The sequence below is a fragment of the Pantherophis guttatus genome, chromosome 5 (genome assembly GCF_059756535.1).
Source record: "Pantherophis guttatus breed Tessera chromosome 5, ASM5975653v1, whole genome shotgun sequence".
Classification (NCBI taxonomy): Eukaryota; Metazoa; Chordata; class Lepidosauria; order Squamata; family Colubridae; genus Pantherophis; species Pantherophis guttatus.
The window spans coordinates 25334476-25347391 of NC_142067.1; the positions used below are offsets into that span (position 1 = coordinate 25334476).

A 12916-nucleotide genomic window follows, 5' to 3' on the forward strand; every position below is an offset into this window, starting at 1 on the left:
TAAAACCTCTGTAATTATTATTTTATTAGTATCAACCAGGAAATCAGATGTTCAATATTCTCCTGAGGTTATACATAAACAAATGCAAAATTGAAGTAAGAATCTTAAAAGTCAAAATTGTATAACAAAACAATACTCCATCAAAAAAGTGTGTAAAATTACAAGAATGCTATTTTTTAAACACTGGCACCATTATTTCATAACTACAGAGTTCTCAATCAATCCCCAGATTATTCCGCCGAGTTCATAACTGCCAGCATTTTTATTGAAAATGCAAAAAATTTAACTTTGGTTTTCAAAGCAATCTATATTTTATCAAATCAGAGGTTGTTGGAATACCATGTTATATTTCACAGCTAAATGGAAAAAATGTACTTCCCCCCCTACTGCTATTTTAACTTACAAAATGGGCAGACATCAAAAATGTTATAAAAGAGAACAGAAAAAGATACATCTCATTTTAATTTGAGACAATACAAAATTTTGAAAATGGGCTAAAACTAGTAGTGGATTGAAAACATGAATTTATACAAATCAATCAATGGTATCACTTATAAAAAACATTAGCAAAGTAAAGTATTTTATTGTGGGAGGTTTACTACCAGGAGTATCCACGGCATAAAGCCCACAATCATCACTTGACATGGTATCCTAAAAGGATTACAGTAATTTAGTATTTAACTTTACCTGCTTAGAGTACTCTCCTCTGTATTAAAGTATTTGCAAATTCAACTTACTACTAGCCAATGAAGTCATACATGTAAATTCCTTGCAGATCAAAGTGAGAATATATTTAGTGGTCGCAGAAGCATTCTAAATTATTTTTCTCCTGGAAGTACTTCATGCCACAGAAATGGTATTTTAATTCTCATCCTTCCAAAACTGGCAAATTTATACAACTCAGTAGAATATTGTACATAGCAAAAGCTGAGCAAATACAAATTGGTTAAGAACATTTTTTATTGTGACCAGTTACATGGGGAAAAACATGTTTTGCATATTCCGGTATATATTTATTTTCTACCCTATCATGATTATATAGGGCATGTTGCTCAAAGCTCTTGTTATCATTCTATCAACTTATTACATGAAGAGACAAAATTCTGACGTGATCCCAAACGGGCAAAAACATAAAAAGTTAAAGTTTCCAGAGGAAAAAAAGGGAAATGTTGACTTTACAAGGGCACCTATTAAAAGGACAACAATACTAAATTTTTTAAAAATGTATTTACTTAGAAGCAATCAGAATGTCAACAGCTACAACTTTTTTTTCTTTTTTTTTGCAATTACAGAGTGGTATTTAGTTAACAGAACAACTATTATTTTATGAGGCAGACAACTCAAGATGAATAATAAACTACATCTGCATGTATAACTAATTTGTGCTGTGCACCAACAAGAACCTGCTTTAAACTTCCATGCCAATTTACAACCCCCATTCTGTACTAGGCAACATTAGTGGCCACTGAGATACCACTAAAGGACAAGTCTACCAAAAGACATATTTGGTAGTTTTGAACTATACAAAAAAAGAAAAAGGAAAAAAGACACTGTACAGTTTAAAAACAAATCTTACACAGCCTTATGCTTAATTTTTTTTCCTTTCTTTAAAAGGAGTGAGTTGTGTACAGGGGGGTTAAATGCTTTTATAGACAAGAAAATCTGATCTAAAAGACTTATTCATCATCTTCTTCCTCGTCGTCCTCCTCTTCTTCTTCCTCTTCTTCCTCGTCGTCCTCTTCATCGTCCTCATCATCATCTTCCTCTTCTTTCTTTTTCTTGCTTTTCTCAGGCTTAGGAGCTACCTTTTTGGCTGCATCAGGCTTTCCCTTAGCTCGGTATGCAGCAATATCCTTGGTTTGAAAAGCAAAAAGAATTTTGTTTACACAACATAAACTCGTTTATAATGGGATCAATAGTTATTCAGTTTAAATGCACATAAGTCAAAATTGTAACTAAACGTAAAACATGTTTGGATGTCACAGAAAGCTGGTTGCAGTTAATAAAGTTTAATGAAAGAATTCAACTTTTCACACACTTCACTTAAAGAGTAGATGGTGCCACCTTCAGCATGTATAAACTATATTCCTTTGAACTGCATAGTAAAACCCAATAAGCCAATTCTCAAGTAATTCATTTTTGCTTCATCTGTTTTTTAAAACTTTTTTCCATTGCCCCAATTTCATATTCTAAATTGCATTTTATATTGACAAATATTCTGAGTACTCTAAAGTGTTGATGCTCAACTCATAAATTCATCATGCTAATACCAAGTCATCATTCATGTTATTCAGTCCTTCCCTAGTCCCTATCCCCAGTTGAAACAAGGGGACAAACCATGTGCTATAATCCCACAACTAAAAGTGGTCTTATATAGTATATTTTGGCAGTACCATAAATTTACGTTCCAAATTCATAAAATTCCTATTATGATTGTGACAATTCAATAAATACTTATTTTACAGAAGATAGGATTTCTAAGATAGGATCCTAATATTTTACATTAATCAACATGCAGTAAAGCCATAATATTATGAATCTATTAAAGTTGCTTACAAGATGTAATTATTAATCCAAATTACTTTTAAAAATTACCACTAGTCTTCCTAATACTCCAGTTTCATTTAAAAATATATTTTATTTAAATTCTGCCTTCATTATTTTTACAAATAACTCAAAGTGGCAAACATACCTAATATTCCTTTCTCCTATTTTCCCCACAACAACCCTATGAAGTGAGTTAGGTTGAGAGAGAAGAACTGACCCAGTCACCCATCTGGCTTTCATGACTAAGGTGGGATTTGAACTCCCATTTCACTAAAAAGCAAATAAGACTAAATGCACTGATTTGTTTTTTCCACCAAATTGGAATTTTAGTATGAAGAGAGAAAGTATTCAATACTCCAGAAAAAAATGCACAAACATGGCTATACTCCTGATAATAAATGCCTGGAATTTATTAGGTTAAAATGGATTTATAATTTACCTTTTCATATTTCTCCTTCAGTTTAGCAGCCTTCTTTTCAAAGGGCTGTTTATCCTCTGAGGATGTATTATTCCACATCTCTCCAAGTTTTTTTGCAACATCCCCAATGGAAAGACCAGGATGTTCTCCTTTGATTTTTGGACGATACTCGGAACAAAATAAGAAAAATGCCGAACTGAAAATAAATTTACAGAACAATTAAGGTTTAACAAATGAATTTTACATAGCAGCTTCAAAACAATTCAGTGTAATACTACTACATATATACAAACTATAAAAATCTACTTACGGAGGCCTCTTTGGTGCATTTGGATCCTTGAATTTCTTTTTTGACTCTCCTTTTGGGGGTACATAGCTTTTCATTTCTCTTTCATAACGAACCTTGTCAGCTCGTGCCATATCTTCAAATTTCCCCTTTTCCTTAGCGGACATAGTCTATACATATAAAACATGACCAAAAAGCATCCTTAATGAAAGTTTATCGTCCCTTCTAGTTTGGAATGGAAACTCTTATGAATAAAAATATTTTAAAATGACATTCAAATAATCAAAAATGATAATTTTAAAATTATATTAATATAATTGTGCTTTGTATTATCATCTTAGCAAACAGTACCTTCCACCTTTCTGAACATTTCTTTGAGAACTCTGAGAAATTCACTGAAGCATCTGGGTGTTTCTTCTTGTGCTCTTCCCGGCAGGTTTGCACAAAATAGGCATACGAGGACATTTTACCTCTTGGCTTTTTAGGATCACCTTTGCCCATTTTTGAAGATTTCTAAAAGACAAATTGAAATTCTTGTCAAACTATTTTGAATTTCATAGTAAGTAATTTGATTAAGAATGGTCAAATTTACACTGAGATAAAGCAGCACTCTTTTCTGACTTTGGGGACAACTATTTATTTTAAGTTATAATCAAACCTTCTCTGAATATTATCTAGTCTAGAAATGCATTAGTTCCTTAAGTATGTGCAAAGCCCCAAAACCCTTCCCTTCTGACAGAAGGGAAAAATACTAGAATGCATGACCAGAGAATATATATCTAATTTATGTCTATATATCTAATTTATGTCTTTGCTGCCCACTATCTTTTGAAATGTGGCCCTGGAAAACAAATGTCAACTATAGCCCTTAGCCTAGGAAATGTTTCCTGATCAAGAAATTAAATATTGTTATAGCAATATATGCAAATCTGTAGCAAATATTGGGAAATCCTCTGGAGATGTAAGGAAAGGAGAATCTCAGAAGTCTGCATATACTGTACATTAGATTCCTGGTGCTGTAGTTGCCAGCACCAGTTTGGAGATGAATAATGAAGATATTATCAGTGACAAATGCTCCATTTACAAAAATTATGTTACAGGATGCATATTAATTTTTACTGATAAGAATTCAAACAGCCTGGGCTTATACAAATTATCATAAAATGTTACACTAGTTTCAAAATGTTTTCCTTAACTGCAAGGAATGTGTATACATAACACATATCTATAAACTTTATGACATAACATAAATTGATCTAAATCCTGGAGGAAAAAATATTTTCTACTAATTTGGTTAGAAGTCAAAAAATCTACAACTTCTGAATCTTTTGTTTCTTTCAAACTAAATTGCCAAGCATACCTTGTTATATAATAACCCAAAACTATCCTCCATGCACAGGTATGTATGTACATTTACCTGAAAAAATCTGCCCCAGCTATTTCCTATATTTCATATCAAGTACTCTATTTTTCATTTTCTTCTTCCATGTATAAAATTAAATCAAATACTTTTTTTACCATGTTCCTTTACAACCTTTCATATATGAGATCTGTCCACATGAAATTCATGCAGAAACATTGTCCTTTACTCAACCTTCTTATGGTGTGGTATTTAATCACAAATACTAAATTGGTACTAAATTATCCAATTTCATGTGCAACAACCAATTTCACCAACAGATGGAAACAGGTCACTGTCTGTGAAGGGGCATGCCACATTTTAGAATGCCAGAACATTTTTGGCAGATTAAGACCAGCCACAACATTTCTGGAGATGTTTTCAAACCAGACTGACATGCTAATACTTCACCTATTCTCTGGATTATGTGAATATAATTTTTCTGAGTTCTACAACATTGTGTCAGAGGGGAATGCATGTATTATGGACCTTTCCAGGCACATAAGCACAGTGAGCATATTCATAAGACAGGAATTTCTATGTGCCACTTCAAAACAAGCTTATGAATATTAAAACTGGTTAGGAAAATTGTGGATTAAAAAAAAAAGGGTTGTGAAGCGTTCTATCATTATTTTTACATAATAGGCAATGACAAATGTAATTCTGCAGGCTTTTATAACTGAGCCAAAAAGAGAAGTTCTACTTCTTAAAAACAATTGAGTTCTGAGCTGCCACCAACACTTAGAAAAAGATGTTGGTAAAGCAATAAAAAACTGCCCCCGTGTGAATTAGACTACTAAGGGCTTAAAAATATATAACTACAGTAGTTTCCTACTAGATAGACATTAAATTTGATTCAGCAATATTTAAATTAATGTGTATAATTTAAATTAAGTATTTTGTTTTTTTCAAGTGTTTAAATGGTTTTTCTTATTTGCATTAAACTTTTCTATTAAGGAGCAAAAATACTGTTCTGAGTGTTCTTAGGTATTCAAGAAGCACTTCTGCCTTAATTTGCATAATTTAAATATGGAAATGTAGTTCTGGCCAGTATTGCCATAAAAGCAATTTCCTATCAGTTTGGCCTGTGGACACAAAAATATTTTTTTTCCTAACTAAACATGTCCAGTCTAAAGTTTCTCTCAGGTAAACAAACAAGTACTCATGCCTATATGGAAATAGAGGTCAGAAAAACTCTCAGGAATAAATAAGGATATCTGAATAATTGGACTCAATAATAAAAAAAATAGGGGAAAAAAGAGAAATATATAAAGAGGTTACTATATTTAATTTGCCTTACTCTAAGAAAATGTTATTTTAAATATTCCAAACATACACTACGAAAAGTGTAATACATCTTAAACTTTTACTTGTTAATTTACATCCTATAATACAAGGCATTTTTAAAAGTACAGTAGAAAAATAATCACACCATAATAAGCATTTTAAACATACTTTATTAAGTAATGCAGTCAGGTATGTAATTTTAAAAAAGCTGGGCAATAAAGTAACGAGAAGTCCACATTATGGGCAAGTGAAGTATCACGTGCGGGTATTTTTCTTTTTAAAGGTTGAGGGGAAAAAATTGCCTAATAACTAATAGGCATTCTTTTACAAGGACGCAGACACCACAGCTAAAACCGTAAAACCGAGGGGCTCCTTCTAAATTCCATGTGCTTCAGTATTACACGAAGAAGCGAGGCGGATTTTTTTTTTTTTTTTTATAATGGCGCAGGCTTCTGCTTAAGAAGGTCACCACCGGCAGCAGCGATTCTCCTTCCATTTTGTGCAAACGCCTTGTTGATGAGAGAAAGTCCCCTTGAAATGCGCTTCGCGGAAGCTTCGCTACGGCGGAAAGGCTCGGCTGGCAGCGGGTGCGCGGGACCCCGAGCCCTGCCCGCTGCTTGGCGGCGCCTCTATAAGCCCGTGCATTGCCTTTGCAGCAGGAAGAGAGGCCGCTTCTCGGAATGGCCGCTGCTTCATAAGAGAATATGGCTCCTTCCTTCCCTTTGTGTGTGTGTGTGTGTGTGTGTCGGTGCGCTCTGTACTCTGGCGCACACACTCAGCCATTGCAAGCAATGCGAACGGGGGGGGGGGGGGGGAAGAGAGAGAGAAGTGTCTCGTTTCTCCTGAAGCCCGCCAGAACCTCTCCGTTCAGTTTTATTTTTATTTATTTTTTTTAAAAAGCCCCATTAAGTCCGGGGCGGGGGAAGAGAGGGGGGGTTGCGGTGGGGGGGTGAAAAAAAAAATAAAGGCCAAAAAAAAAAATTTCACCTGCGGCCGATCTGGACTTTTAAACGGTCGCCGGCGCTCTTTCTCGCCCAGGGAGAAAAGGCGCCTTGAAAAAGTTCCCCTGAACTGCGCCCCCGCCCGTCCGCGCCTCCCCCTTCCCTGCCTTGCGCGCAAGCCAGCCCTCCTCTCGCCTTGTTTTCTCTTGCTCTACACACGGCTCTCGTCAGCCATGTTACAGCAAGCGCAGTTCCCGAGGTGATTTATCGCCCCGAGGCCAGCAACGCCCAGAAACGCTCCTGCAATTCAGCATCGCGGGGCTTCCTGGCGGGCGAGGCGACCCCCCCACCACACACACACACACACCGCGCCCACTCCCCATTTTTTCCTCCCGTTTTCTTTTTTTTTTCTTCCCCCCCCCTTCCTCGTTCGACCGAGCACGGCGTCCGTGTGGAGTGTCCGCCGCTTTCTCTCCCTCCCTCCCCCTTCACCAACCAACCAACCCTTCACAGACGCTGCAGCAATGGCTAGATGGCTCTGTATCGCCGTGCTATGTAAGCAGCTTATTCACACTTGGACCGCTTTTCCGCCGCCTCGCTTGCCGGGCTAAAACGGATCCGAGTCCTCTTCCTCCATTTACACGGATTTACGGCGTCGATCCCGATCGTGACTGTGGGGATTTTGGGGCACGACGGGGAAGGGGGGGGGGAGTCCCAGGATTTATGGTCCCTTTTCCCCCACTTCTCGAAACTCCCCAGGCGGTTTTATTTTTAATGACTTAACCGCCTTCCCGCCACCCTCCTCCGCCTCCCGAGGTGACGAGGGAAAGTGTGTGCTCGGTCCCAGCCCGATTTCCCCCCTTTGTGTGTGTGGCTGTGAGGAACGAATCCTGCCCCTCGCACCCCAAAGCCTCACCGTTGCCAGGCTGGGAGCGTCGGCCTCCTCAACTCAGGCTGGCTTCTTAGCCGAGGACCCGCAATATACTTACCCTGTGCCACACTCTCGTACACTCAAGAACCGCAGTTCAAACAAGTCGCAAACACGCTCACACTGGCCACCACGGCTGCCTGGATCTAGTATGTAGTCCAATGCACTGCAATGGCTGTGAGCTGGATCGATACGCAGCCTCCTCACTCTTCTCGGCACTGGTAACATTACTCTCAACACAGGCTTCTTGTCATTGGCTGCCGCCGAGGCAGGAGCTAAGCGGGTTGGAGGAACACCTTCCATTGTCCTGACCAGAAGAGACTGCCGATTGGTCGCGGCGGGAGATACGTCACTTGGGATTGAAAGGGCGCGCAAATGTAAAAATGAGTGGAAGAGAGATGGCTGAGGCGGGATGTACAGCTCTGAGGCTGAAACTGCTGCTCTAGTACAGTGTATGAAGAGAGCGGTTCATAGGCAATGGCATAACTTTCAGTGCAGGCAAAAGGAGCCTTACTGCTTTAGCCGCACCGTCATCCGCACCGTCAAATAAACCCTTTTGAAGCCTGAGTAAAGGGTTCTAAAAACACTCCTAACACCAAACCAGTCCTTGTTATTAAATACAGAAAACAAAAATAAGGGAATATTTAGTGTGATGCCCTTGTGCTAACTTTAACCAAGCGGCTCATGGATCTTAAGTATACATAACTTGCCAGCTAAATACATTTGGTAGTTTACCTCATTAGATCCAAAATAATTGATCCAATCTTACAAAATAATCCCATTTTCTATATGAATAAACTGAGGTCTATTATAAACTCTGGGGGAACACATCTACACACGAAATACATATTGTTACTATAAAATTCTGGTCTTAATACTTTTTGAAAACTACATTTTATACAAATATCCTAAGACAAGCTTTTACATAAACTTTATTTAGGTGGACAGCATATAACATGACCTAAATAGGAAATCTCTGAAATCCTTATATTTTATAGTCATTCAAATTCTCACTGTGGACCTGCAGCTCAGCTGTGGATTTAAAGACTCTTATTCACAGAAGGTACACTGAGATTCCACTTCAAGTCTTATTTTAAAGATTAAAACTTGCTATATGGGTACTTGCTTTTTTTTCATAAGCACAATGAAAATGAAGTTATATTCTAATTTTATAATATAAAGACTTCTAGTTTTCAAAATTTGTGCTCAAAATGCAAAATGCAGTAGTTCTAGAATGACTTATCATTGACGATTTGGCTTTCCACACTTCCCACTTGCTTCCAATAGCTAATATGTTTCCATATGCAAAATCCAAGACTTCTGCAGTAGTTTGGATAGGTAATCCAAAGCATTACATATGATTTTAACAATTTATTTTACTCTCACTTCGTCCATATCCACGGAATTATGATTGAACATATCCAATATTTTAAATATGGGAGATGGGGGAGTTTTCAATGCCCCAAGCAAGAAAACAGTCCAGTTCAAATCGAGATAAACAAAAATTTGCTTCAAGTATCTTGAATTTCTTCCAGGTAAAAAGGGAAAGCTTTGTACTTGTGACCATCTAGTTATTTGAAGCTAAATCCTACAGTATATAAAAATTGTTAGATCTATAGTATATCCTTAATATTATCCTTGGAAAGGTTCAATGTAAATTCCTGAAGGCAGTGCTCTAAATCTCCAAGTATGTCCCAAATGCCATCCTCTGGATGGAGGCTGGTTTACTTCAAGAACCTTGTGATTGCTAGCAATTTTAGTTTTTTTAAATAAAGTAACTTTATCCAATGTCCCTGGTTCCCTTAATAAATTCTGGCTAATTCCTATTAATCTGGAACCAGACCCTATTGGATAAACTCCCAACATCCTATTACTAAATATTTTCCTGTCCATGAGTTCTGATCAAACTACAATACCTCTTAAATTATAAATCCTGGATATGGAAAGGCAAAATAAGCTTAATTTAGCTCCTAACAGTAGTAGGCCTTGGAGTTAGAATCTGAATCTAAGTCTGCAGCCTTCCATATCCTGTTTCCCCCAAAATAAGACATCCCCTGATAATAAGCCCAATCGGGCTTTTGAGCGCATGGCAATAAGGCCAAGCGCTTATTTCAGGGTTCAAAAAAATATAAGACAGGGTCTTATTGTCAGGGAAACACAGTATATTTTACCATTTTGGAATTACCTAACCTGGGAAGAATAGTCTCAGAGGCCTAAATTAACATCTTTCCATCTGCATCCTTGCCCTGAAAGCTCAGGGATAGTCAAAATGGTCGACCAAAATCAATAAATACAGTATAGTACAGTATATAGAGACCTATATAGTAAACTGTTATACCCCTGTTGGTAAACTTCCCTGGCTAACAAGATGAATTCTTCCTTATTTGTGGACAGGCAATCTACTAAGAACTACTAAATTCAAGCCCAACAGTCACAGCTAAGAGAAAGGAAGACATATGTGAGGCTGCTACAGGGAAGAAAGTTGGGGAGAAGGACAAATGGACTGGGCAGGCATATGACAACTAAAGGAAAGGAACAGTAGTGGTATGCTGCACTTGAATTCAGGTACAATAGCAACAAATGGGAGGCAAGGGAAATCAGGCTGACACACTGGGAATGTGAAAGAGGAAGAAACTAGGAGCAGTACTATTTGCATCAGCCTTGTCCTCATCATCTTGCACTACTCTTCCAGATTCTTTCTCAGACAAAACCTGGAATCAAAATAACCCAGGTTTTGTTTTGGCTGGAGCAAAACTAATCCAGAATTGTTTTCAGAATTCCAAGATAAAACATACTTTTTAGTGCACCAAGGTTTTTTCTATTTCATAGACACCTATATCTAAATGATAACAATATTGGGGTCAGAGTCTGTAATATGCAGCGATTAGAAGTTGTCACCAGCAAAACTGCTGTGCTCTCTTCACTTGTGGAGTTTTTATGTTACTACTGGGTATAGTTCATTAATATATTTTATTGACTATAACTTCCATTACACATCAATCAAACCAAATTACAAGATGGAGGAAATTCCAGCAAAACAATAATGTTGTATATAATCATAATCAAAATTTTCCACAAATTGTCAACTGTGAACCTGACCTAACTGAAGCCATTTTGACCGCTTCAGTGTTGCCCCACTGGAGCTGAGGGATAGAGATGGGAGAATTGAAGGGAACATATAGCCAAAACAACATATTTTCTCTTGGGAACCAAGGACTTTCTCACACCTGGTCATAAGAAGGCGGAGTGATGCCACCTGGTTTCCAGCCCGTTCTGTGATTGGACCATGTGACTGATTGTTTTGAGAAAGTATTTATTTATTGAATTTATATCACCACCTATTCATACATGGCAAATCAAGGCGGTTTACAAAATATAAAACCTCATTTAAAACAATGAAACTAATAAAAAGGAATCAAATAAATTAATATAATAAAATCATCCCCATCCCCTGCCATGGTGACAGCACATCACACAAGCCATTTAATGGACTCCATTCCGCTCTGGTTTCCCTAGGCCCACTGGCAGAACCAGGTCTTCAGCGCCTTCCGGAAGAGTGTTAGATTAGGGCCCATTCTAATCTCTGGGGGAAAGTAGGGAAACTTTTAATTAGGTGAAAACCGCAGGAGACCTCAGAGTCGGTTTTCACCAAATACGTGCCAATATGATAATTCCAAATAAAAGTATTTTTTGAGGAATTTACATGCCTCGGAGTCTTGCTTGCTATGGATTTATTACTTGGAACCCGACACAAATCTTGCATAATTTCATATTTTTACTAGATATTTTCTATTATTATATCATCATTCCCAGAAGGCTCTCTAAAATAGCCAACTGTTTACAAGTGTCTTATAAGGGGAAGGTCCAAATTACTATCAGACAAATTATTCCACAGGAGGAAGTGGGGTTCATAAGAGAATGCTTATTTTTGAGCTCCCTTCCCACTAGAATTCCTAGTTATTGGGATTACCAAACATATCTGATTGGTGCAGATTATTCAGATAGTCTTTGACATATGGCTGGTCACTTAGTGATCCTTTGAAGTTATGACAGACCCCAAAAGGGATTTATGACATAAATCTGAAGTTCTGACATCTACCCTCCAGTGAGGTGACTACATTTGTGGCATTTGACAACCAGCCTGCATTTACAGCCATTTGCAATGTTCCATCACCACAATTTACAATGTTTTGCTGGAAATCAGTGTTTCCAGCAAAACCCACCACATAGCGAATGTGTTCACTTAATGACTGCGGCGTTTGCTTAATGACCACTGTAAAAAAGATAATAAAATCAGTTGCGGTGATATCTGACCCACTATATGACCATAACTAACGGCCATAATTGTGGGCTCAAGTATAGTCATAATTCGAGGGCTACCATTATTTGGAGTGTACAGCATCAAAGATATCCACGTTCCAAGCCATATAGACATTAACCAGCAGCTTGAATTGCATCCAGAAATAAACTAGTAGACAAGTACAGCTTACATTAAATAGGGATTAAAAGGTTGTACATGGTTTAATCCATTAGTAACAGGCAATCATATTCTGTACCATCTGAAATTTCTAGGTGGGTTTCGTATACAATGTGCTGCAGTAGGCCAATTAAGAAATGTCAAAAACATGAGTGACTGTAATCAGAATCCCCATTCCAGGGAATACTCCTTTGCACAATCATTGACTGACATTGCCCAGGTAGGAAGGAATGGAACCATAACTGAACAGAAACACAGCAATTTGGAAGGTTGATAATATTGAAAACTGAAGGATTCAATAGTATGAGGAGAATCATGCTCCCACCACCCCATTCTATTAGAGGGCACTGATGAGACCAAATAGTATGATTTTTATCACATGCCTAAGCATCCTGGCTTAAAAGTCTTTATATAACCCATTTCTTTCAGAATTATTTGTAGCTACCATACCACCTTTTAAACAACTTTCTCTAGAAAAGAAAATTTGGAGACTGGACAACAATCATTTAATAAAGCCAGGTGCAAAAATGGCCTCTTAAAGATGGGCAAATAAGTTCTTCTTTTAAAATTAATACTTAGTTTATTGTTTCCTTCCCACCTCCATGAAGAAAAGTGGAGAGCTGTACAAGCAGT

The 12916-nt window shown here is 37.5% G+C and overlaps 1 protein-coding gene across 5 annotated transcripts in view; it reads right to left on the reverse strand.

Annotated features, from left to right (window-relative positions):
* The window catches only part of HMGB1 (high mobility group box 1), a 23706-nt gene continuing 10790 nt past the window's right edge, over positions 1-12916 (reverse strand). For 4 of the 5 annotated variants that reach the window (XM_087894739.1, XM_087894738.1, XM_087894740.1 and 1 more), the window contains 4 exons: positions 3603-3764; positions 3276-3421; positions 2987-3161; positions 1-1853 (listed from right to left, as the gene is read on the reverse strand). In XM_087894739.1, coding sequence (XP_087750865.1) covers positions 1677-1853; positions 2987-3161; positions 3276-3421; positions 3603-3752 — 648 coding nt within the window. In that variant the 5' untranslated portion in view covers positions 3753-3764 and the 3' untranslated portion in view covers positions 1-1676. Of the gene's footprint in view, positions 1854-2986; positions 3162-3275; positions 3422-3602; positions 3765-7867; positions 8093-12916 lie in introns of those variants that run through there. The other variant, XM_034410909.3, reaches the window with a different exon arrangement.